Source organism: Pteropus alecto, unplaced genomic scaffold, assembly GCF_000325575.1.
Source record: "Pteropus alecto unplaced genomic scaffold, ASM32557v1 scaffold5, whole genome shotgun sequence".
Lineage (NCBI taxonomy): Eukaryota > Metazoa > Chordata > Mammalia > Chiroptera > Pteropodidae > Pteropus > Pteropus alecto.
Window position 1 is genome coordinate 7,199,304 of NW_006441953.1, and position 27,622 is coordinate 7,226,925.

The 27,622-nt window shown below is 32.6% G+C and overlaps 1 protein-coding gene across 1 annotated transcript in view; it reads left to right on the forward strand.

The window, feature by feature from the left end:
* Nucleotides 1-25,078, forward strand: part of SEC24B (SEC24 homolog B, COPII coat complex component) — a 54,881-nt gene extending 29,803 nt beyond the window's left edge. Inside the window, exons 7-24 of the mRNA XM_015594969.2 lie at nt 3,429-3,613; nt 4,796-4,898; nt 6,111-6,237; nt 6,951-7,060; nt 8,516-8,628; nt 11,160-11,278; nt 11,598-11,653; nt 11,890-12,096; nt 14,122-14,245; nt 14,640-14,798; nt 15,439-15,612; nt 16,283-16,393; nt 17,695-17,870; nt 18,472-18,609; nt 19,393-19,497; nt 20,319-20,411; nt 23,841-23,944; nt 24,193-25,078. Of these exons, the coding sequence (XP_015450455.1) occupies nt 3,429-3,613; nt 4,796-4,898; nt 6,111-6,237; nt 6,951-7,060; nt 8,516-8,628; nt 11,160-11,278; nt 11,598-11,653; nt 11,890-12,096; nt 14,122-14,245; nt 14,640-14,798; nt 15,439-15,612; nt 16,283-16,393; nt 17,695-17,870; nt 18,472-18,609; nt 19,393-19,497; nt 20,319-20,411; nt 23,841-23,944; nt 24,193-24,307 (2,319 nt within the window). The 3' untranslated portion in view covers nt 24,308-25,078. The remainder of the gene's footprint in view (nt 1-3,428; nt 3,614-4,795; nt 4,899-6,110; nt 6,238-6,950; nt 7,061-8,515; nt 8,629-11,159; nt 11,279-11,597; nt 11,654-11,889; nt 12,097-14,121; nt 14,246-14,639; nt 14,799-15,438; nt 15,613-16,282; nt 16,394-17,694; nt 17,871-18,471; nt 18,610-19,392; nt 19,498-20,318; nt 20,412-23,840; nt 23,945-24,192) is intronic.
* The last annotated feature ends 2,544 nt before the right edge of the window (nt 25,079-27,622 follow it).

The window sequence follows — 27,622 nt, forward strand, 5'->3', positions numbered from 1 at the left end:
TCTGATTTACACATTTAGAGAATCATTTTGGCTGCTTCTGAGTGAAGAACAGATTAGGATGGGAAGTATTTGAGAAGACAAAAATGGAAACAGGGAGACAAATGGAAGCTTTGCTATAATCTCGGAAATAGATGATTGTGCTTTGTTCTAAGGTGGTAGATATCAGTGGAGCTAATGAAAACTGGATAGATAAGGGATATCTTTTGACTTGTTGATGGACTAGATGTGATGCGTGAGAGAAAGGAAGGCATCAAAGATAACTCAGGTTTTTGGCAGAGTAGCTGGGTAGACAGGGGATAGTGTGTTTACTTAAATGGTGAATGAAGACAGGAATAGGTCTGGAAATGGGAATTGAGTTGGCCATGTTAAGTTTAAAATACCTGATAGACAACCAGATGGAGATGTCAGACAGTAATTGATCAATATTTGATGGTCAGGTATGGAGAAGTAAGGTACTAATTTATATTCCCAGCAAAAGTGTATATGATTGCCCACTTCTCTATATTACTAAGTATGTCAAGAATTTTTTTTATAAGCAAAAGTATTTTTTTCCATATTCAGTCATTTGTATTTCTTTACCAAAATCCCTGTTTATATTCTTTCATCATTCTGTTCATTCCTTTTGGTTTGTAAAAGCTATCTATAATAAGTATATTAACCTTTTGTCTCACATATTTTGTAGTCCCGTCCCATCCCCCCCGGGGGGCTTGACCTTTGTTTTTGATTTTAATGATATTTTTTTGACATTGAAGAACTGTATAACTTTAGTGAAAATTTCTTGTTTTTACCTTTATTTGTATCCTTTAAAGGGTCTTTTCAACCTTAAGATTAGGAAAATATTCCAGCTCTGCATTTTTTTAGTTTTTTATGGTTTGTTTTGTATCTTTAATCCATTTAAAGTTTTATTTTTGGTACATAATGTAAAGAATAAATCTCATTTTTCCATCCATAATAATTGCCTCTAAATTCACTGTCATTTATTAAATAATCTATCTTTTCTCATTGATTAAATATTTCACCTTTATTTTATATTCTCAATTCTTACAAAGTCGGGTCTGTTTAGGGTTTTCTATTATATACTATTATTGATTCATACAGTTATTTTTCTCTCATCCTGTACAGCTAAAAACTCAGATTCCGTTTTATTCAGTTGTTTTTTTCCCCCCTTAACATCACCAGCTTCAATTACTGTCGACATGTTGCAGTACATGTTTCATCTATCAGCCCTTCCCCCACGTACACACCTTGTTGAGGATTTAAAAGCTAATCGGGGGCAAAGGGAGAGGAGGGGAGATGGAAAAAGAGCATTTCTTACATGACCACACTTTCACATCAAACAAAAGTAACAATTTCTAAATGCATTTAAATTTCAGTCCATATTCAGATTTGCCCAGTTGTTTCAGAATTGCTTTTTTACAGTTGGTTTGTTCAAATCAAAATTCAAACAAGATTTACTTATTGTATTTGCTTATGTCTCTTAATTCTCCTTTTAATTTTGAAGCCTCCACCCCATCTTTTTTATGCCTTTGATCTTTTGAGAAAACTGGGTCTATTTTCCTATAAAATGTCCCAAATTCTGAATTTGGCTGATTGCCTCTTGTGGTGTCATATAATTTGTTTCTTTGTTCCATTTTCTATGGACTGGAAATTAGGTTTAATGGCTTCATTATATTCAGGTTTATTAATTCACTTACTTATTTACCTAAGCTGAAATATGGTATATTTTGGTTCTGCTTACCTCATAATAATATCTGGTTGTCTCATTTTTAGTGGTGCTAGGATTGATTAATGAGTTTATATCATGACAGCCTGATACCTTCGTTGCAAAGTTTCTCATTAGGCTTTTACCTGGTCACTTTATCATCTATTGATATGTTGATCATCTGTTCCAGATGACCATTACCTGAATCATTTATTTCAGTATCAGTTGTAAAATAGTGATTTTCCTGAATTTATTATTCTGCATTTATTAGCTGTATTTCTACAGTACAGTCATAATAAGGAGTGTTCAATAACTGTAAAAAAAGAATGTGGAAAATCTATATACAGATACAGAGTTAGTGCCCCACAGTTTTTAGATAAAAAAAGTGTTGTATTTAGATCAGAGTATATGCTAGTTTATATTTGTAAATAGAAGCAATGGAAGGATTAAACTAAAAACTATTAAAAATAGTTAACTATAGGTGGAGAGATAAGAGTAAAACAAGATATCTCTGACTATACCTTATTGTAAAGTTTTGACATTAGAATTACATAAATGTTGTATTTACTCAAAAAATATTAGGTCAAAAAGATAAAAGGCAATTCTTAAAATTTAAACCAAACAAAAACAAATGAACTTGTTTATCAAGTTAATACAGTCTGATACAGAGAAAAACTTTGTTTTAGTTAATCTTAAAACTCGGTATCTATACATTTTCAGTGGGATATAATTTAAGGACAAAAACTACAAAGAAATCTTAAATTTAACTTAATAACCTTATATTTATAATAATATAGATGTTACTTTAAAACTTTTAGTATATTATAGGGTAAAACAAATAAGAAATGCTGTTAACCATTAAGAATCAAGATTTTTAGCAAAAGAGAAGAGAGGTACAGGTATGAAAATGAAAGAACTTTAATTAAAACGCCAACATCTTAAATAGGAAATGTCCATCTGAACTCGTTATTTTTTCTCTCTACTTAAAAATGTGTGTTTTGTATCTTTGTAAAAGTTGTAAGTAAAAAATAGCACATTAGGAGTGAACACCCTTATTACCCAGATTATGATCTCTAGATAAACAACTATTTAAAAAAAACCAAGATTTCTTTTTGGATCTATGATTAATCTGAAGTCTGAAGGAAGAACAGTAGAAAATGTTATGCCAAAAAGCAAAGAAGCAAAGATTAATAGGTTCATAGGTTCTCACTGGCCAAAGATTGGGTAGCTTGAGCATCAGAATGAATGTAATTCATTAAAGCATTTGAGTTAATAAAAAGCCATTTATTACTAAAAATACAACAAAGGAAACATAAAAAACAAAGTAAAACTCATCACTGTACATTCTATGACATCAGTGCATTATTCTGAAAATTGATAATTGAAAAAAACTTGAAAATATAAGCATTTATGCTGCTTTTCCAATGTGAACTGTTCTAAGAGAAATCAGATTTGATGTTGAAAAGGATTGTTGCTGAAATTTTGTTGTGAGTTTTAACCATGCTAAAAAGATTTTAATTTATTCAGTATTTTTGCTCTGAGTTGTTTTCAAGAGTGCTCTGAATTAATCTGCCCTATTACGTCATTCTGCTTTTACCAAGCCAGATTTAAGTTTTCTTATCTTCTTTTCCTCTGTTAAAATCTTATATATAGTATAATAAATTTTATTTGTGTTTGTTATATTGTTCTTAGTTTTCCTTTGTTTTGTTTTGAATTGCTCTCTCAGCAGTATCCTGGTATGAACCAGTTGTCCTCCAGTTTGGGAGGACTGAGTCTTCAGAGCTCTGCACAACCAGAAAGCCTAAGACCTGTAAACCTCACTCAGGAGAGGAATATTTTACCCATGACTCCTGTTTGGGCTCCTGTACCTAATTTGAATTTAGACCTCAAAAAATTAAACTGTAGCCCAGAGTAAGTATTTATTTCATAATCTTTAGTAAGTAAAATACTTTATCTAAAACATTGTATATCTCTCAAACAAAAATAAATATTTACTGAATGCCTTCTAAGTTAAGTGCTAGGCACTGTTTCTGTGGCTGGGAGTAAAGCAGTAAACAACAAAGCCTCATGCAACCTATATCTTACTAGGGAAGACATACTCTGAATAGTCAAACCAATGACTATATAATGTAATGTCAGAGTAGTACTATGAAGTAGGAAATAATAAGGGTGGAGGGTGACTATTTTTAATTGAGGAATCAGGACAGATATTCCCAAGGAGTTAACATTCGAGTAGGGATCTAAATGAAGTATGAGACCAAGCCGTGTGACTTTCTGGGAAAAGAATGCGCCAAGCTGCCTGAAGAGCAAATGCAGAGGTCCCAGAGCAGGAACCAGCTTGGTCTGTTCAAGGAACACCACCACCGGCCTGAATCAGGAATCTTGCTATCTCTACGTACTATCATCCATTCTTCTTAAAATTCCTTTTCTGGTTTTCATACTACTGCTTCTTACCTCTTTGGTTGCTTCTTTATTGATCTGTGTCTACTAACCTTAACTTATAACTTAGTAAGTTATAAGCACTTACTCTATGAAAGGGATAATGCTATTGTGACACAAGGACAAAATAATTTCTGGTCTCAAGTGGAAAAGACAGACAAGGTACACACCCAGCTAAAGCAGAGACCAGTCTAATCGATACCTTAGAAGCATAAACAGATCTCAGAGCACAGAGGAAGTCATTCCTTCTGACTTGTGATCAAGAGTGAGGGTGATTTCAGAAGTGATTAATGAGTCTCAGAATAGGAGTTCAATAGGTGAAAAACGGGCAGTAAAGCAGGAACAACAGTATTTAACGATGCAGAGGTATGCCTTTTCACTCGTTTTCTACTCTCTCTTTATGCCATACATGCTAGTCATAATGGAATAATTGTTTTTCACCGTGAAAATATTGAGTCCTTAATTTAGATCTTTTGACATATATCACATATATATGCCTCTTTAATTAGGATCTTTCTTGTTACAGTTATAGAACATGTTCAAATGATTTTCACTTATGCCCTTTTAAATGTTCTTAATTATCTATAACTACTTCAGGTTATTATTTTTTTTTCTGATAGCTAATGTAGTTCGTGGTGTTTATATTTTTTGCAGCTCATTTCGGTGTACTTTGACAAATATACCACAGACACAGGCTTTACTGAATAAAGCTAAGCTTCCTTTAGGATTGTTGCTACATCCCTTCAGAGACCTAACGGTAAAGTGACGTATTTTAAAATATTTGTGGCTACTGATGTGTTCTTATGTGAAAGGTATTTAGATTGTATATTTTCTAGAATTTTTTTCATGTTCTTTCATTTGAAGTTAGACATAATTCTGTCAAATTCACTCCAGCAAACTTTTTGAGCACTTGCTTTGTGACAGGCCCTAAACTAAGCACGGGTAAACATACAGATAATTAAGTCATTGAATTTGCCCTTAAGAAATTGCTATTTAACAGGGGGACAAAGATGTAAGAACAGATAACTATAGTGTAGGAAAATTAATACATATAACTAAGTAAATTCTATAAGGTACCTAGGTAGTGAGTACAGTATTGGAAGTAAATTCCTCTGGGTACACTAGAAGATTTCTACCAGTGATAAAGTCTGAGCTGGAATTTGAAAATTAGTAGCTGGAGAAGCCATAGAGGGTAAACTACAAATCCTTTATTAAACATAAAGGGAATACTGACAATGATGTTCATTTAGGGAGGAAAACTATTACTGTTCCTAACTATATTAAACAAATAACCTTCATAATAATAAAGATATAAGTGTTTATATATAGACCAAAAAAAAAAAAAAGAAGGAAGTACATGAAAATGTTATTAGGGGTCTATTCAGGAAGATAGAATAGTATGTGATTTTTTAAATCATTCTTCATATTTTCTAAATTTCTTATATTGAATATAATGTTCCTGTCCCAAACTAAGCATAAAGAGAAAAAATATTTTTAAAGGCACGTTGTGTTTGGTTTCTTGTGGCCTTGGCTCCTGTCAGGATTGTTGTGGCCATCTAATAAGCAGTGTCTGCTGGTCTAGCACCAGGTGCAGTCAGGCCACAAAGACAAAGGCATTTTTACATGGTGGGTGTTTCTTTCTCACTGTTACTTGAGTCTAGCTGATGAGCTCTGAATGATGCTATTTTCTTGGCCAACCAAGTTTTTCTTGTCAATCAGTAACTTACTACCTTTGGTTTGACTTTATTTTATTTTAGTTTAGTTTTTTTTTTTTTTTTTTAATGAAGTGTATGTCAAAAGAGGGAGAAAACTTGATAGCTGCTTCTGTTACTCAGCATATCACTGGATTTTATTAAAATGCTTCAGTTTCAAAACAGTTATGGTGTTCTGAATATGAGCATGGCAGTATGTGTTTCATTTTTTTTCTGGGATGCTTTTTCTGCTACAACATCTTTATTTTACTTCCTAGCAATTACCAGTAATAACATCAAATACCATTGTGAGGTGCCGGTCTTGTCGAACGTATATCAATCCCTTTGTATCTTTCATTGATCAACGTAGATGGAAATGCAATTTGTGCTATAGAGTAAACGATGGTGAGTTCAGATTCTTAAAATAAGTGTGTTTAATATTATTTTAACATTTTGACATTTTTGTCATTATCTGGTCTTTCTTGTTATTGCTTTAAAATCTTTCCCATCACTTTTAATAGAGAGAATATAGGCCAGGGACACTTCATGTTTGGCTAGCCAAGGGGATTTGATCATAATAAGTGACAGCGAGGGCAAAGTAAAAAATTTTCATGAAACTGGCAGTGAAGGTCACACAGGTAGGGTCCTGCAGACTAATTATGCTTGACCCTGAAGTTAAGATTGTCTTCTGTTTCTACATTTGGTTGATGCACCTCAGTGTCAATCCTTGCCAGTATGTATGAACACATATATACACATGTGTCTGTTGTGCCCTTTAGTCATTTTTAGGACATCTTAGTATAATTGCTTTCAAATTTGTGTTTCTGTTTGATTTTTTTTTCCATGTCATGAGATATAATAAATAGAACACAAACCTAAAAAGCAAGATTATGTGTGTTTTGATTTCCTCACCTGATTTCAGAAAAAAAAATTTAATCTTTCCAATATATTTTTAAAGAGAGCTTAAGGAATTAGTTTTTACCATTGGATGTTCACAGAACTATTATAAACTTCATATAATATTAGTGATAGAAGTATTTATTTCTAGACATATATATGTATGTTTAGTTAGAAATACTGTGTTCTAAATTTGTACTGGATTCCTAATTCTTATCTAGTTCCTGAAGAATTTATGTATAACCCCCTTACTCGGTCTTATGGAGAGCCTCATAAACGACCAGAAGTTCAGAATTCAACTGTGGAGTTCATTGCTTCTTCAGATTACATGGTAACTATTCAGTGTTAAAAATCAGTCGTGGGATACAGTTGTATTGGTCATTCGTAATTTGCTGTTAAGTGAATTCTTGTCCAAATTTTGAAATTGCCTGTAGTATGAATTTTAAAAAACACTTCTGAAAGTTTATACTTAAACATAAAAGTCTTTGTAAAGGTTACTTGATCTCCTAGAAGGATGCAGTTATTTATAGTTGGAAGAAACATTAGTGCTTTTATAATAAGCACTAATGTCTGTGATTTGTTGCCATTCTATAACTTGCATGGAATATAAATATTCTTTAACAATTCGTGTTTTTGCCAAAAACTGCAGGTTTCAGACTCTGAAAAAATCGTAATCTTAGTGGTTCACTCAGTATAATAGATATCAAGATAGATATTGACTTCACTCTAATTTTTCTCATTTCAGCTCATCATAAAATTCTACTTGTTCTTTAATTATACCGAATCTAAGATCTCATTCTAATTTTCCACCTATAGAAATGAATTCTTGGCCTAAGTTCTGTTCATCTTATCGTATCTACTCATTCTAAGTGTACAATAACTTATATTTTCTCTGTGCCTTATTTCTAATCTTTGTTGTCTGTAAATGTAAAGAGTTGCTGGTGGGAAAAAGTGAACAGGGACGACTAATGTGTATTAAATTCCTGATGCTTAGCCCATTTCTTTATTTTTTATGATTTTTATTGTCTTTTATATCCAACATAGCATCTGCCCACTTGACTACTATTTTCTTGTCTGTTTCCATATTAACAAGAGTAAACTTTCTCTTTGTCACTATTACTCTCAACTTCTTACCTTCTTTACAATTTTTATTATGTTCCTAACCTTCTTCTGACTCATTAGGAGTCTTAATCTAATTAAAGTGGTATAGCAAAAAGTAATCTTTAATTTTTGCTATGTGACCCATATAATCCCTGGTTGACATTTTAAAAAAAGACTTTATATATCCTTTTATTTTATCTTCCTATTACAGTAGTGTTCAAGCATACTTCAAAGAAGAGAAAAATAGTATAATGAGCCATCATTTGCCCATCACCAAGCTTCAGCAGTTATCAACATTTTGCTATATTTGTTTCATCTATTCTCAGTCTACTCCAGTCTCCTCCCCTCACCCATCCTGGAGTTCATTAAATGCTAATCCTATTATCGTATCACCTGACCCATTAATGCTTCAGAATGTATCTCTAGTTTAATTTATTTAAATATCTCGGCCAACACTATCAGGAAAACATTTAGCCCATCTGTGTAACCATTACTGTGTAATGACTGCTTTATCATACTTAATCCACATCCAAATTTATAAGAAAAAAAGTTAAAGGAATTTCATTTTAATTAGCACATGAGATCTTACAAAACATCAATCCTGTATTTGTATTTTTGGTATATATACTCAGTAAATATCCAGTAGTATGGTGATATAAAAGTATGTTATTTTTCTTTCTTTCAGCTTCGGCCTCCTCAACCTGCAGTTTACTTGTTTGTTTTAGATGTGTCTCATAATGCAGTAGAAGCTGGGTATTTGACAATTTTGTGCCAGTCACTGTTAGAAAATCTAGACAAGTAAGAATTGTTTTTACTTATAATATGTGTGTATAAATGTGAAGTGTTCGTTATCAGTTTATGAGGTTATTTTTTATTAAGTATGATTTTGTTTATCACTGAGAGTACTTCCTTAGAATAAGGATCCTGCTCCTAGATAAGGATCTTGGATCATTATGATATATGACTTGATATTTGGATCATAAAATCATAAATTTTAATAGTAAGGAATTTAGATCTCATCGAGCTCTTCCTCTGACTTAGCATATCTCAGTACTGGGGCCCAAAGAATTTGACTTGGCCAGGCTGTCAAGAATCTCATTGAGAGAAATCTAGCTGTAATTTATGCCTGAACAAGGAGTTTTTCATAAGGTAGTTTTAAATGTCCTAACAAGAGAATGAGCCAGATCAAGGGAAGGAGGGAATTGGGTTTTGTGCTAAATATTTTATGGAAAGGCAGAAACTGAGCTGTTTATTTTGGCACATAGTAATGAGCTGTATTGTGAACGTAGAAACAGTAGTGAATGGGCTGCTTATACCTGGTTCCAATTCCTGCCTGCCTGTCTACTGATATTAAAGTCATGAAGGGGACTTTCAACTAGCTTTAAAAATGAACCTTCCAAATCTCTGGAAAACATTGTACATTTCTTTTTTTACTCCCAACACTTGCAAGAGATAAAATTGTTAGTAAGAGTGGTTCACTAATGCAGTGGTTTTTGACATATGAAAAGGTGTAGGGTGGTTACAGATATGTACTTTGTCAGAAATACTCTTGGTGATTCCAGAAGGTTCTCCCTCATCTTCCGTTTGAATTTGAGAGCCCTTGCTGTGTCGAGTGCTAGCTTCTGTCACCATAGGCTGCATATCACTGATCTTGACCTGTGAATAAAACTGGTAACATTGAGACCTTTCAGATTAAAAAAAAAAATCTAGAGATATTAAATTATTTGCTTTTAATTTCTGTTAGTAACTTAGAGTTTTCACATTTTTCTTGATTGAAGCATTTGCCCTATTTTTAGTCACAAGTGCTTACTTCAGATATAGCTTTAGCAGTGAGTGGCAATAGAAGACTTTTTGCAAAGAGATAGTTTATAAGACTCAAGAGTTAGCTTACTAGAAAAAGTATGAGGATATAGCCCTAGAAATTGAAGCCAGTTCAACAAAGATGAGTGAATTAAATAGATGATGCAAAACCAAAAGGATAAAATCAAGAGTGTAAAATAGTTTTAAATATATATATTTGATTATAGTGGAAAATAAAAGCATTAGGAAAGAAAAAAGGCAATAGGATAGCAACAGTATAGTAACATACTTTTGGAAAGGGCTATGGAAATGACTTTGAGAAAGGAATTTGATGCTGGAGCAGTTCCAGCTCAACCCTGTAATTTTGAGCTTGGAATAGAGTAGGTAAGTGTAGTCTCTATTTTAATGGGTAACAAATGGTCCTAATATTCATTGACCTTGGAAATCTCAAAGAGGTGAAGTCTGTAGAAACATCATACATGTTGACTAGTATTGGTAATCTAACCACCCACATAACTTTTTGCATTTTGTTCTATGAAATGATGTCAGACCTACCTTGCAGACTATATCTGAGTAGCCTAACTATCATGCATAATAGTAATAATTATTTTTGCTTTGATGCACACAATTTTGGCATTCTATAATCAAAACTATTTTTAAGGAAACGATATATTACATAACCACAGTTAACATAGTTGGTGTGCTTAGAAATACACTTCTATAAGATGCACCATTCATCCTATTCATAAGGGATGCTTGATGGGCAATGAAATGATAATTCTTTTATGCTGTGGCATTCACTTTTGAATATTTAGTTCTAGCAGAAAAAAATTTAAATTTTATTTAATTTATTGAGGTGACATTGATAAATAAGATTATATAGGTTTCAAGTGTAAAACTCTATAATATATCATCTATACATTACATTGTGAGCTCACCACCCAAAGTTGAGTCTCCTTCCATCACCATATATTTGACTCCCTTTACCCTCTTCTACCCCATTCCTACCCTCCTTTTTTAAAGGATAAATGACAGATTAAACATCTCAATCTTCTTAAATGTGGTTTTTATTTAAAATTTCATACATTAAAATCTGATTTGGCTTACATTCAGTCTTTTCTAGGAAACTACTTATTTGTTATTTCGCCCTTAAAAATGTTTAAATAAAATACACTATTTTTGTAATATTGGAACTGAAAATGTAATTTTTCAGTTAAGAGTGTGTTTCAAAGGAAAGTTAGCAAGAAGTCTGGGTTTTTTTATCATGTTTTTTTTTTAGTGTTGGTTTATTATTTGAATTTAGTTTGGTTTTCCAAAGTATGAACTCTACACATCAGTGATTTCATCTGAAAATGGAATGGTTCATCCTTGTTCTCTGATATATATATTGGTTTAGATAGAGATGATTTTTCTATTTTCTCCAAAAAAGCATATGTAACTCTTCTTATAATTAGTTTACTATTTCATTATTTTCTTAAATAAAGTGTTACCAAGCACTTTAAATTTAAAATTGTCATTTTTATCTTTAGGCTTCCTGGAGATTCACGGACACGAATAGGATTCGTGACCTTTGATAGCACTATCCATTTCTACAATTTACAAGAAGGATTATCACAGCCTCAAATGTTGATTGTGTCTGATATAGATGGTAAGCAGTGAATAAAAGTCTAACTTCAGATTTTGGAATTGATGCTACTTTAACAATACTCATAATGCCGTAAGGATAATTTGGTGCACTTTGATATTTGTTTAAAAATAATTGTTTTCTGGAAAATACTTCAATTTAATTTTTTACACTTGTGTGTGTATACTTATGCATCTGTCAACACACATGTGTCATACAGAATATGTGTATTTAATAAAGCAGTATTATAGTACCCATTACATGTGTGGCCTGATAAAAACTTAAGGGTTTTTTATATTATTCTTTTGACTTACCTGTTGATTAAAATGTATTTTTCCTATAGATGTTTTTCTACCTACACCGGATAGCTTACTTGTGAACGTATATGAAAGTAAAGAGGTAAGATTGAAATTTTTCTTCTAATATTAAAATATTTCTGTTATTTCAACTATTTACTGAAATGTTTAGTGTTTACTTAGCATATTAACATTTCAGTAGACAATGCACGTAGCATATCTATTGATTCCTCGTGTACAGTCCCGAGAATGTAGTGGCACACACTACACTGGGGTGTTTTAAAGAAGAATATTGCCTTGCCTTCTCAGTAATTCAACTTTTAATCTTTGTTTTCCCAGCTTATAAAAGACTTATTGAATGCATTACCAAATATGTTCACCAATACCAGAGAAACACACAGTGCCCTTGGTCCTGCGCTTCAGGCTGCCTTTAAATTAATGTCTCCAACAGGTGGCCGTGTGTCTGTATTTCAGACACAGTTACCTTCCTTGGGTGCAGGACTTCTGCAGTCCAGAGAAGATCCTAATCAGAGATCGAGCACAAAGGTATTATATATTTCATTTCTCTGTCATACTGAGGATGGTGTTTTCTACCTCTAGAGATTGTATATAATTTGTTCATTCTTCTTTTCTACTTCATTAATAATAGTAGGAAAAAAAACTGGTAAGAGTGTTTAACTCGAATTATTTTGTTTTCGTGTTGCAATGTGTTCTTTTTATAACTTCGTTTGCAAGTCATAGAAATTTCGGAATCATTTACTCTAACCCTTCATTTTACAGACGGGGAAACATTAAACTTGCCAAAGGTTAAGTAATTATTTAATTGTGAAGATATGACTGGCTTTTCTGACTCCAGTGCTCTTTTCTCTTACACAAGTAATAACACTTACTAAACCTGAGGTATTATAATTTAACATGCTCATACTAACAAACGTTAATTATAACAGTAGTATAAAACGATTGTATAAAACTTCGAAAAAGTTTTAAAATGAAAAGTGGAGACAAATATAAATCATTAATAATCTCACTGTCAAGTTAATAGCATTTAGTTATACAAATACACAAATAAGCATAATTGAACATCATAAACATATACTATATTTTTTAACTGACTTTTTTTTATCGGAGAGTGTATTGAGAGCATTTTGAGGCCCCTAAAAATTTTCTTAATTTAAGAAATGTTTTTTAAATAAATGTGAAAGTACTCAATTATTGCCTCAGCTGTTGAAAAGTTGTCTCCAATATTTTAACTATTAAAAAAAATGAGTTCGAATATTACAAGATTTTATCATGATGTTTTAATCCTTTATTGCAAATAATAAAATAACTAGAACAATCACTTTTGTCCTATTTTGTCTGGCTTCAACATATGTATGAGAAAATGCTATTAAATGTAATTATGGGTATGAATTAAACCGTTTTAATAATGTCATAAATATTTAGCTATGTGTTCAGTTTTTCCTTTGGATGAATTCCTAAAAGTAAAATTACTGGGGTAGAGAGTATAAACTTTATTTAAGTTATTAATATATTTTACTTATTGGGCTTTTTATCAACCTGTACTCTTAAGGACTCTCAACTCTCATCTTCTTACCAGTATTAAGTATTGTTTCTTTTTTATTCTTCATCAATTTGCAAGAGAAAAATAGCACCATATTTTACTTTACAGAAATTATATTTTTAAATTGCTTTTGAGAAAAGCTCATTTTGAAATAAACCAGGGCACGTATATTTTTTAAACTCATCAACAAGCACAGCTAGCATTGAGAAATTCGATCCATTGCAATCCATTATAGAAACTGAGGTGTTTTGAACAAAGGAAGATGTTATGTATTTACTGAATTCTTGATACAGTTCTGTCGTTGTTTTTTTTTCTCATTTAACTTTCAGAAATATTTTCTGTCTGCCTGAGACTCGAACTTAGCTTAAATATCTGTTTTCATTTACATATTTTCACATCTGAGTAAACTCTAATATAATTACCATACACTAAGTAAATTGAGATAATTGAAACATTTTGTTAGGCAGTGTAGCATAGTAATTAAGAACTTGGAGCCTGGCCTTAACATTATTAACTCTTTCTCTAGTGTCACCTTCTCAGCTCAAGTGTCCTCGTAACAACAGGAAAAATCTTCCTTAATTTAATATGCTCCTCTGTAATTATGTAACAGTATGTAATAATGGGTAATAGCACTCACTCTGGAGCCAGACTTCTTGGGTTTATATTCCAGCATCTGCCGCTCAATAACTATGTAATTGGTCAAGTTATTTAATCATTTTTTTTGCTTCCGTTTCCTCATCTGTAAAATGTACCCTATGAGATCTATGATATTACAAGGGTTAAATAATTTATGTAAACCATCTTGAGAAATACTGACACATAATTGCTTTATAAATGTTAGCAATTATTACTATTATAAGAAATCTGTGCCAAATACCTAGACATTAAAAAAAAATACTCTTTAGTTTGCTAGGGGGGTAGACTATATCTTCTTGCTTTTTATAAGAGAGACATAGAAATATGTGCCCTAATACAAGGTTTCTAGCTCTTACTTTATGACCTGTTGACAGGTTGTACAACATCTTGGCCCTGCAACTGATTTTTATAAGAAACTCGCTTTAGATTGCTCAGGGCAGCAGACTGCAGTGGATCTGTTCCTTTTAAGTTCACAGTATTCTGATCTTTCTTCTCTAGGTAAGGAGATATTGTGTTTATCTGTTTACATAAATATTTTTAGCATATATATTAAATCTAAACTCTTCAGTAAAGAGTTCTCAATATTTGGGGGAGAAAAACGTGAATTAGATAGATGATATCTGTGAAAATTACCAGTAAATTTTAAAGCACTATTCATTATAAAATGCTATCATTTTGTCTTTAAAATACAATTCCCTTACCATTTTGCTCAACAAAAAAACTATATATTTTACAAATGTTTGTGTTTTTCAGGTTTATATAGTATCCTTATTTTGACAGTTTTGGTTATCTCATTATGACTTAGATTTCTTCATAATATAGAATCTATACTACTGTTGGACAAGTAGGATATTGTTTCTGTAGCTAATCCTATTTTTATTTCTTTCTAAAGCTTGCATGTCCAAGTATTCAGCAGGGTGTGTCTATTATTATCCATCTTTCCACTATACTCATAATCCTTCACAAGCAGAAAAGCTACAAAAAGACCTAAAACGTTATCTCACAAGAAAAATTGGATTTGAAGCCGTTATGAGAATAAGGTGTACTAAAGGTATGAAACTATAAAAATTATGCTTCATAATTAAATTAATAAGCATTCATTTATTGACTACCTATGATGGTTATTCAGCATAAAGAACTTTATGCTTGATATAGTTAGTTGTACCCTATTTTAAATATAGATAGATAAATAGATAGTCAATAATCATTTGCCCAATTTTTAAAGTAATTTGAGTAAGTGAGCAAAAGTAATGTTTTGCTTTATTGGGAAGAACCTAAGAGAAAACTCATTGGAGTTGATTTTAGAAGGAGAATTAGAGAAATAAGGAAGCTCTTACGTGAAAATAGTCAAATTATTGATCTTTGCCTTCAAAATCATTCAAATAGTCTTCATTTTACATTACCCAGTTTTATGTGAATGTCTGCTAGAGGGATTCTGATCCATTATTTTACTTCTTAAATGAGTTTTTACATAATCCTCATTTGTTTAATTTTTTGGATCTTTTATATGACCTGCATTGATTATTTTGAATTGGTAATTTAGAACCTCTGTTAACACTCCCAATCCTTCTCCCCAGTTACGCTTTTCGTTCAAAATCAGAGAGACATTTTTTACTTTATAAAGTAGCTTTAGCATGGGGTAAAGATAATACTGTTACTTCATCTTTTATAATGAGTTTTCTCTTCCCTAGGTCTTTCAATGCATACTTTTCATGGAAACTTCTTTGTTCGTTCCACTGATTTGTTATCCCTTGCCAACATCAATCCTGATGCTGGATTTGCAGTACAGCTGTCAATTGAAGAAAGTTTGACAGATACTTCCTTAGTGTGCTTTCAAACAGCCCTATTATATACATCAAGTAAAGGTAATTTTGTTGTTGTTTTTAATGTTCTATTTTTTTAACTTATTTTGAATTTTTAAATTTTTTTTTATAATAAAGACACTGCTTTTATTTAGTTTGATATGTTTCTATACAGAATGCAGAAAACACATCTTAAAATCATATAGAAGAAAATTAAAACATGAGTGGTTGGTGGACACTTGAATGTGAGATTGGCTATTTCACTAAATTTTTTTTTTTTTTTTTTAACTTTTGGAAGACTTGTATTCCCAAGATCAAATGTATCTGGTAAACAACCCATGCTAATTCAGCTATGCCCTTTTTAGCATTATTTTTTTGCCCAATAAATAAAAAATTCTGCCAGGTATTTAAGGCCTACATTTGTTGACAGTCTAATTCGTGTTCTGTCATTTTACTATGTTAGATATAATTTAGAATGATGATATTAAAACCCAGAAGCTAATATTCAACTATGTTCAAAGTATAGTATGTGTTCATAATGTATCTTCAGTTTTGGAGAGTACTTAATTTTCTTTAAAACATATTCATTGTAAAACTTTGTTTTTTACATTTCAGTATCCTATTGGTGATTTAATTCAATCAAAACAATAACTTGAATAATATTTTGACCTGTTTTCTTTATTTCTTGGTAGGAATATGTTTTGCAATGACATTTGTTCATCCCTTTGTTTAGGTGAGCGGAGAATTAGAGTGCATACACTTTGTTTGCCGGTGGTAAGTTCACTAGCAGATGTGTATGCAGGAGTGGATGTACAAGCCGCCATCTGCCTTCTGGCAAACATGGGTGAGTAAAACAGTGGGGGAACTGTTTCCTAGAAATAAACCTGGACATTAACCCTAAAAATCTCTTATTTAAAAAGTGTATGGTTTACATTTTCATATAGCAGTGTGAATTGGACTGTTGTTATATTTCTTATTAATTCTTCAGTTCAAAAATCTTTTGTGAGATTCATAATCACTAAAAGCTGGTAATAACTCAAATGTCTTTCAGCTGGTGAATAAATGAACAAACTGTGATGTATCCATACAATGGAATACAATTCAGCAGTAAAAAGGAAAGAACTGTTGATATGTGAACAGACATGGATGGCTGTCAGAGCCATTACGTTAAGTAAATGAAGCTAGACTTAAAATGCGACATACATGTGATTCCATTTATATGACATTCCAGAAAAGGGAAAATCATAGGGATGAAGAATAAATCAATGATTATATCAGGATTGGGAGCATGGGGAGCATTTTACTACAAAGGGGAAGCATAAGGAGATACTTTGGAGATGATGGAACTATTGTATATCTTGATTGTGGTAGTGATTACATGGTTATCCATTTGACATATAACCACTGTAGAACTATACTCAGAAAAGTAAATTTTACTGTATATGTTTTTTTTTTTTTAATTTGGAGGGAATTAATATAACACTGAATGTTTTGCTTTTAATGAATTTGTCTTTTAGATGAATTTAGACATGAAATGAACCTTGATATTTCCTACAAATGTTAACTATTTTTAATACTTCGGCATATGCGTAGGTTATCTCTATTTCAATGAAATGTATACTTGGAGGAAAATAAGTTTCACACTAATAATCTGGTTCTTCAGTGTCTACATGAGGACCTGTTTAGTTTGCTGTTTTTTTGTTGACCTGAAGTCTTAGACAAAGATTTTAGAGGATCACAAAGGATGACTCCAATTGCAGAATGTACATCGTTTTTTTTTCCCCCAACTCTTTTCTATTGTTTATAAATGATACTTTATACATGTGACTTTTATTCGAGTAATGGAAACATCCCCCAGAGCTTTCTCAAAATTAGATGGATGATATATGTTCTCTAATACCAATAGTGGTTCAGTATTTTTAAACTCAAAGAGATTAAAACAAAAAGATCCAAAACAATCTAGATTTGTTCTCATTGTCACATTTATTCAGATTTAGTTCAGAAAAATTGTGTAATGAGCAGATACTTTCTGTCCTAGAAATGGAATTTTTGTTGATTTCTTAAATTATGCATGTAAAGCTTATCTCTTACAGCATTCGTTGGAATCAAATGGTTAAATACCTTTTCATTTTGGTTGCTTTCTAGCTGTGGATCGATCTGTTTCATCAAGTTTGTCAGATGCAAGAGATGCCTTAGTGAATGCTGTGGTGGATTCATTGTCTGCATATGGCTCAACTGTCTCAAATTTACAGCAGTCTGCATTGATAGCACCCAGCTCCCTCAAGTTGTTTCCTCTCTATGTTTTGGCCCTTCTCAAACAGGTAGCTCTATATACACTGTTATGTTTAATAATGTCTTTTAACATTCTCAGTATATAAGGGAAGAAGTAAATCTAGGTTTTCTGGGTTTTTGAAAAATGTTTACATGAGGATTATGCAGTTTAGCATTGGAAAAATTTTGAAGAACAGGAAAAGATCAGTGGAAAATGGAAGTATACAAATACATGATAACTCTTATGAAACTGTATGCTCTCCTTAATACGTGGGGGCAGCTTGAATAATAGTGTGCTTATAGCATACTCTTAGTGTATGCTTCTGGAAAGAGACTCTAAGGAAAGGGTGTGATATTCATTGAACACTTTCCATGTCGCAGGCACGATAATAGGTGTTATATATACATCATATTAATTCTTACAGCAACCTAAAGAGGTATTTCCTGGTTTTTCTCATGATGACGATATAGCTTTGAGAAGCTAAGCGACTTGCTCACATACATATCTATTAAACGTCAGAGCTGAGAGTTTAATCCAGTTCTGTCTAATTTGAAGGCCGTGCTTTTTTAACGATGGTGGTATATATTTGTTTTAATATTTGTCCACTGTGTTTCTGTTTTACTTGAAAAATGTGTATCTCTTTTATGTAGAAAGCATTTAGAACCGGTACAAGCACACGCCTCGATGATCGTGTGTATGCCATGTGTCAGATAAAGTGTCAGCCACTCGTTCATCTAATGAAGATGATTCACCCCAACTTATACAGGATAGACAGATTGACAGATGAGGTATGATTTCTTTTATTGCAATGTATTTATTAACAATTTTTTATCTGTTTTTCCTCTGTTAATACTTTAAATAAGGACACTAGCTATGGATTTGATTGGATAATAAGACTATCAAATACTATCTATGATGATAGAGTTTTTAAAAATAGTTTTATATGGGAAGTAATTCACCTTGTGGATTCAATTATGATATTTATTACAAAGCTAAGTTGTAGGGTGGCATTTTTGTTTATATTTTATAGATATTGACTTTCTGATATGATCAAAGTACAGTTTTGATTATATTATAAACTAGATCTGGTACCCAATAGTATTTTTAACATGTAAATATGTAGTGTGTGTTTTCTTCCTTGTGTTAAAACTGGGTTATTTTTGTTTTGTATTTTTGTTTGTTTGTTTGTTTGTTTGTTTGTTTGGTTTTTGGGGGTTTTTTTGGTTTTGGAATTTTTTCTGTATGTTCCTAGGAAAATGTAAAAAAAAATAGCTTGCTTTGCAGCAGATTTAATAATCATACTTTTAATATTAATATATCCTGATCTCAGAAGGGAAGGAAATGGAGAGATTGTTTTACATATTCATGTTTCCGTTTTTTTAATTTGAGTACATTTGAGTGTCTTGATTCTATAGCTAAAGTAGTAATATATTATCAATAATTTTTTGCATCCTACAAAATTTTCAAGTGTCATTTTTTATATTTCTAAAAGAGCTAGTGGCCATTAGCTTTCAAGCTGTGTTGATAGCAATATAAGCTCATTCACATTCCATCTTTTTTTTTTTTTTCAGGGTGCAATACATGTTAGTGACAGGGTTGTACCTCAGCCACCTCTTCAAAAATTGTCTGCAGAGAAGCTGACAAGAGACGGTGCTTTCCTTATGGATTGCGGCTCTGTAAGCATCCTCAGTGACGAAGCCTAACACTGTTCTAACAAAAGGAGAAATATTTACAGGGTCCAGCTCTGTTATCACAGATCAGGCAGTGAAACATGGATTAGGAGCTGAGAGGCAATACATTGGAAACTGGCACAAGAGGTCAATTTATTTTAGACTTTTCTAGTTGAACATCATTTTATTATCATAGATTATTTACCATCATAGATTATGTATACTTGATAAAGAGAAGGAAAAAATTCCTATTTTCAAGGATTTTACCATCTAGAATTAATAGAATTCAAAGGGACCTCAAGAGTTTATCCAGTTCAATTTATATCCATTGTCAGAAATACCATTAATAATGAGTTCAGGAGAAGTCACTGGGCCTGGTGGTGGTGAAGGATGTTGGAAGGGTCAAGATAGCTTCATAAATGGTCCCTTATGAGCAGGTAAAGGATTCTGATAGCAATGTGAGTGGGTGTGGGGAAGAGTACCTTAGTTAGTTAAAATAACGGAAACAGTCATTGAAATAGTGGATAGGGAATATAGTGAGTCAGTTATCCTGGTTAAAACATTATTTTCTTATTGGGGAAAAAAGGAAGGAGGGTAAAGTATGTTTTATGGGAAGCCTTAAAATTTCAGCAAAGAAGATAGAACCTCTCTAGATTCCTGGATGTAGTTTCTAAATGTATCAGTTACGTTTCCTTTTTACTTTTATGTTTGTTTCTACTTTATTTGAAATAGTAAACTTTACCTCTTTTATGCTTCACAGTTTTGAGAAAATAAGCTATAATAGGTTTCCGATTAAGGAGTTTTAATATCTTGGTTTTTGTTTTTAGGTTTTTTACATTTGGGTTGGAAAAAGCTGTGACAATAACTTCATAGAGGATGTGCTTGGGTATCCTAATTTTGCATCAATTCCACAGAAAATGGTCAGTAGATTTTATACAGCTTTAACTTCATGTGTGCTTGGTTAAAATTTTATTGAGATAAATTCACTTAAGATTCACAATTTTAACCAAATTCAAGTATACAATTCATTAGTTTTTAGTATATTCATAATGTTGTACAACCACCCCCAGTATCTTAATTTCAGAGCACTTCCACACCCCAACAAGAAATCCTCATCTCCCAATTCTCCCGTCCTTCTTTCTCCTCATCTGTGGGTTTACCTGTTCTAGACATATCATTTTAATGGAATCACACACTACGTTGCTTTTTATGTTTGGCTTCTTTTCTCACAATGTTTTCATTATTTTTAATTCTTTGGTTTCTCTCTTCTTCCTTCTGATTTATTCCTAGATTTCTTTCTTCGATATCACTGATCCTTTCTTCCATTTGGTCACTCTGTTTCCCAAGTTTGTTATTTCATTTTTCAACTCTTGCAGTGTGTTCTTTATCTCCAGAAGGTCTATTTGGTTCTTTCTGAGGTTTTCAGTCTCCTTGCTAAAGAACTCATTCTGCTCATCTAGTTGTGTTTTCAATTCTTGAAATTATTGGTATGATTCCTTTTGGATCTCACTGAGTTTTTTCAGGAGTACCATCCTGAATTCTCTGTCATTTAAGTCGAATATTTCTATGTCTGTAAGCTTATTTTCTGGAGATTTTTCTCTTTCTTTCTGAAATGCCTTGTCACCTTGGTTGTTCATAGTGTTTAATGGACTATTTCTCCACTAGGCATTAATGGAAGTGTGTTTTAAGATTTATTATATAATGGTCCCTAGCCTCTTGCAAATAAGGTGTTTTTCTTTTGGTTTCCAGTAGCTGGCGTCTAAGCCTCTTGGATGTCTGCTTTATATAAAGTGTTAATAATGCCTTTTTTTCCCCTTATAGATGTTTAATCATGCTCGCTACCCTCAGTCTCAGTTGCTATCAGCGTTAGCGACAGTTTCAGTAGCGTTTGCTCAGATTCCCCTGGGGCTCCATGGTGTTCTGTCTTAGAGGGTATAAAGGGAAGGGCCCTCTGGATTTGGGGTTGGAGGCTGCAGCTCAGCCTCAGTTTTGCAACCGCGGCTAGAAGAAATCAACTATTGTTTCTCTGTCGTCCCTGTTTTTCTGCTGTCCCTATTTCTGTCTTCTCCCCTGATGATTGGGCACTGCCACCGACCGCGTGGAGCACTCAGCACTCTCAGGCAGGGCTGTTCAGAGAACTCACCGCTCCTTCTCCTCTCCCGCTCCTCCTATAGGGAGCTCCAGCAGCTGCTAGAGGCATCTTCTTTGTTTCTCCCAGTCCACCGCCCAACACCCAGGGTTCTGACCTGTGGTAGCTCTTATGCTCAGATCCCACGCTCAGATCTGCTGGTGTGGAGTTTAGATGTTTTTTGTTGAGTTTTAGGTGTTCAAATTATTTCTATTTCAAGGGGAGAGATCTGGGAATGTCTCTCACACCGCCATGTTTAATCCAATATCTCTCACAATGTTTTCAAGGTTCATCCATGTTGTAGCATGTTATCAGTGTTTTATTCTTTTTTTATAACTAAGTAATAGTCTATTGCTTGGATACACTATATTTTTTTATCCAGTCATGTGTTCATTAACATTTGGGTTATTTCCACTTTGTAAATATTCCAAAAGCAGTTCTCTATATTTAATTAGTGGAAAAGGTCTGCTTTTTCTTGGATATTGAAAATATGTCATTTCTCCTGAAATTAATATAATGTCAGTGTAATTCTTACCACATTTTGCTGTCGGTGTTTGATTGACTTAACAAATGAAGATAATAAGGAAAAGTTTAAAGAGAATATCAGCAAAAGGGAAAAGCATATGAAAAATAAGTCCTACTTAATAAAGTAGTAAACTTTATTTTAAAGCTGTAGTTATTTAAGCACTATGATACTGGCATGATAAACATAGGAATGGAACAGAATGGAATTCAGAAATGAATTTAATTCCTGGAAAACAGAATATAGTAAAGATTACATTTCAGATCACCGAGAAAAATGGAATATTAGAGAAAGAATTTTTATTATGTTAAAATGGGCAAGACCTTTGTAAATCAGTGATAAAAAAGATTAATAAATCTGAGAGCATAAAAATAAAATGTTTCTTTCTGGTAAAATAAAAAAAACCAAAGGACAGACAATTGGAAAATTACTTGTAACTCATGACTGAAAAAGAGCTAATTTCTCTAGCATATAAAGTTCTTTAAAAAAAAGAAACCTCTGTCCTCTCAAAACAAAAGCAAAATAAAAATGGGTAAAGGATTTGAATAGCCAATTCATAAGGAAATGATATAGTAGTGGCTATATGATATGTTCAGCCACATTCATAATTAAGAAAACAAAAGAAAATAACAGCTCAGAATTTCTTTCATTTGCCAGATTGGCAAAGATTTTTAAAATAAAAATGAGGCGGGTATAGGTCAACAGGCCTGTAAAATACTATTGATTGGAATATACATTTTTACTATATTTTGGAGGGCCATTTACAATATGTTAAAATTAAAATCACACAGTTTATGACACAGTAAATTATTCTAGTCCAAAGAATATTCCCCATAGATTTATTCATAAAAGTATGTTTTTGTACACATATGCTTTTAGCATTAAATATCTATGTATTTATTAAAAATAAGTCTGAAAAGAGAAAAGTATGCACAATATTCATTTGTATTTTTAAAAATGTATATATGTAATAGTAGCTACATATACTTTTAAAATACCTGAAAATTTTCATATTAAAGTAGAAATGTTTTTGTTCTTTTACTTTTTAAATATTGATATAAATTACAAATATAATTAACCCAAACTTTTCTATTTAAATTTTTTACATACTATATACTTTGAATTATTTAGTTTTCTATTAAGTTGGCTTTTGGGAAAAAATATATATATATGTATACATATACACACATGTATATATATGAAAGAATGGACTTTTTAGTTCTTTTGAAAATAGTCTTGCATATAGTTTTAAAATATATTACATATCCACACTGTTCTTTAAATTTTAAAGACTAAAGAAAACATAAAATTCTCTGAGAATGGCTATTACTAGAATAGGGTATAATGTATAATTGTTAAATGAATTTGGAACTTAGTCCTAATGCCCTTCATTTAAATATTTTCTTTAGAAGAAACAAAATTACAATACCAGTGACATACTAATCATTATGTATGTTTTATTGACTTATCCAGGAAAAAAGTAACATACAGGTAAAATGTCAGTGACATACTTACCATTAAAAGTGTTTTATTGACTTATCCAGAAAAATATAAATAAATGACAACAATTTAAATTTCATTTGTTTGGTTGGGGCTCGTAAAAGAATACTGGCAGTTGGTTGTTGTTGGTGAGATTCATGATTTAGTTCTAATAGTACTAAAATCTATGAGATTTCCTAATTATATTTCTTTCACCAGACATACCTTCCAGAGCTAGATACGCTTTCATCAGAAAGAGCCAGATCCTTTATAACTTGGCTTAGAGACAACAGACCATTAAGCCCAATTCTTCACGTGGTAAAGTAAGTACTTCTGTAACTTAAACTGTAAAGTTGTCATATCTCGTGCAATCTGTGTGAAATTGCTTTCTGCAAAGCATATTTTAAATAATATTATCAAAATATATTCTAGTGGGAGACTGCTGTTCCTTGAATAGCATCCCTTATGTTCCATTTTCCTAAAGTCTCCATGCATTATACATTTTTAAAATATATAATTAATCTTGTTAATAATCTGAATGTTTAGGTAAATACCCTTTTCTCTTTTTCAGAGATGAGAGTCCTGCCAAAACAGAATTTTTTCAACATTTGATTGAAGACCGGACGGAAGCTGCATTCTCTTACTATGAATTTTTGCTTCACATTCAGCAGCAGATTTGTAAGTGAAGTGGAATAAAATTGAACAAGAAGAAAAAGATCCATATCCTAGGTAAAGCATAATCTGTCAGAGAAGCACATTGGAAATTTAAAATGAAGGCATTTGCCGTTACAAGACACAGTGCATAGCCTAGCACCCTGTCTGAGGCTTTAGCGAAAGGTAAAGAGGAAGAAAGAACTTGACAGTTTCTTCAGCCTATATTAATGGTAATGATGCTGTTTCACCAAGTATATTTTGAATTGGTTTCTACACATTTCCAGTAGTGCAGCAGTATAGTGCTCTGTTCATTGCAAGCCAGCAAATTTATGTAGCTAATGTGGAATGATATATCATAATGTAAAATTAGATAAATTCTTCTTTCTTATAATTAATATGACATTTCTGGACTTGAACTCTGACAAGAGATGCCAAAAGGCAGTGAGTACCATGTTATTTATATAAATTACTTTTTAACAAGGAATGATTCGTATTCATTAAATGAATTCAATATTTTCCCTGTAAAAACAATAGTTTCAGTACATGAACTATAGCAATATATATATAATGTACATAAATGTTACATTTGTAAAGAAAATGTAAAAATGTTAACTTAGAATATGAATTGCTTAAACAGTGCTGCATTGTTGGATGACAACTCTTTTTGTCACAGAGAATGAGGTTGACTAATGCATATTATGAATTGAGTCCACAGAATAAACACAAAACACTTTGTAATTCTGTTAAATCTTTTATGTGGATTTATTTATGATCAGCCTAATAATTAAAAATATTTTGCTTGACAATATGGTTTGGTGTTATTTTTGCAAAGCAAGGGAGTCAATGAGGTTTTGTTTGTTTACATATAAAATATACCGAATTTACTTGGGGAAATGCAGTGATATTAAATCAGTAAGTTTTCGTTAGTTTGTGGACCTTACCAAGTACTTACTCTTTATATTCTGAAAACAAACGCTACTTTAGAAATACATGTTATTGACTAAGTATAATCTTACTTTCTCAAATTAGACATTTTTTTCCACACATTCACAGCAAGAAAATTTTTATAAGATATGTGTGTGACGTCCTATTTAATTGACTTTAAGATTCCCATCTCAAATTTTGAGAGAGTTTATTCTGATAAAAAAATCTTATTTACTAATAATAGCTTATTTAAACTATAAAAACAGTTAATGATCCATTAGATTGCGAGACAGGAATTTTATACACTATGAAAGTCCCATCGATGAACTTTGGAAGGAAAAATGCTTTCGATGTGTACCGTGAGTGATTTTATTGTAGTTTTGTGCTTAGTGGATCCCTTTCCTATGGTTAAAAATAAAAGTGCTCTCTCACATTCCCTGATGTAAATGAGAGGTTAAATGACTCATTCTAAATGACATTACTAATTAGTGACAGAGTTAAGAATAAAAGCCAAATGTTCTACCCACCCACCGCCTACCTCCACCCCATCCCTACTCCCACCCCAGGACAGTACTTGGTACTTGTCCCTATACCATGCTGCCTCCTACAAGAGGAATTCTTACTGAACTTTAGGGGAAACTACAGCACTAAATACTATAACTTTACAATAAGAAATATAATGTTTCAACTCTAAGAAGGACAAAAGTCTTGTCTTTGGATATTTTATTTTCCATTCAATAAATATTTACAAACACTTAATACTTCCCAGGTGTCGTTCTAGGCATAAAGTGGACAAAGTCCCGCTTTCGCAGTGCTTACATGCTAGAGTGAGGGTGTGGAGGACTGGGGAAAAGACAATCCATTTATGTATGTCAGGTGTGATGAATACAATGAAGAAAAAGAAAGCTGGATGAGGTCATCAAGAATGCGTTCTTTTGATAATAACCATCAAGAATGCGTTCTTTTGATAATAGCCCTCTGAAAAGGTGACAGTCGAACAGAGACTAAAGCCACATGGATATCTGGAAGAAGAGCCATCCAAGTAGGGGAACTCTATCGTAGGTGAATGTAGAAGTTAACTTCTAACTGCTCTCATTTTCTCTGTAAAAGAAGCAGAGTTATCCACTGGGAAAGGGGAAAGAATGTGAGAGATTTCATGAAAGATGGTCTCCTAGGAGAGAGAGTTACTGAATTGACAGGTGATGTATTATGATTGTCAAGCAGCACCAAGGGCCTATCTTGGCATATGAAGCATGGACTTAAAAGTAAAACCAGTTAGCGTAACTGTGCCTCTTTCCTCAGCCGCATTCAGATGCTGGGTGAAAAGTTGGATTTAAGCAGGGTTGGTACAAGGGACAGAGGAGCAAGGCAGTTGAGGATGTATATAAGTGATTGACTTATTTAAGCAAAAGGGCACAAAATGGGTGGTAGAGAAAAGGTGGTAGTTTGGAGGTCCCATTGAGGTCAAAGTGGTATTAGAATATGGATATCAGAGGGAATGAGCTGGAAAAATAGGAAGTGGGAAGGTCAGGAAATAGGATGCTCAAAATTGATTTGGGGAAAGTTTAGATACTTAGAATGAAAAGATAAAGGGTATATCCATGGGAGTGGGTGATTGAGGTTGTGTGAAAGATGACTGGAGTTTGAGAAAGTCAGAACTTAAAACCACGGTTTTAGATGGATCATTTAGAATCAAGGTTGTAGGGTAGGTAGATTGTATATTTGACTATTAAAATTGCCAAGAAAAATGATCGGAGTCGCAGTGGAGACATGGGGACTGTATATAAGAGGTGACGGGATATACTGTGGTCTGATGGCATGAGTTAAGAAGACCTGGGATAGGCAAGGAGAAAATAGTCTGGATGTCTACAAATGAGCAGAGGGATACCTGCCTGGGGTCTGAAATAAAAAATAGCCACCTCTTGAAAGGTTTGCAAAGGAGGAAGTATCCACAGAAGAAAGCGAGGTTTCAGTTAGAGTATGTGGAGACTGCCTTCCACTGTAATGTGGGTATGAAGAGATTAATCCTGATGGGTGATGCATAATCCATCCCATTGCCTTCTTACGGGACAAGTCTCCAGCTATTTGCTTTGTGAGGTAAATGACAAGAGGAAGGGTCATGCTTACTAGAAATTCTTGAAATTGTCATTGAAATCAGTTCTTAGTGTTTGTGGTGGGGATGGGATGAACATATTCCTGGGAGAGCTTTTTGATACACATCTAATCCTCTTCAAATGTGATAATGACCACCTGAGTAGGGGGGTGACCAGAGAGAGATGTATTTTAAAAGAGCATCCCAGGTGATGTTAAAACTTCCAGGTGATACGAAAACATATTAGTAAAGTGTTAATGTAAGGAAACGGTGAGTCCTATTCAAAGCAATGTTTGAAGACACTAAAAATACCTTTGAAGGCCAAGAAAAA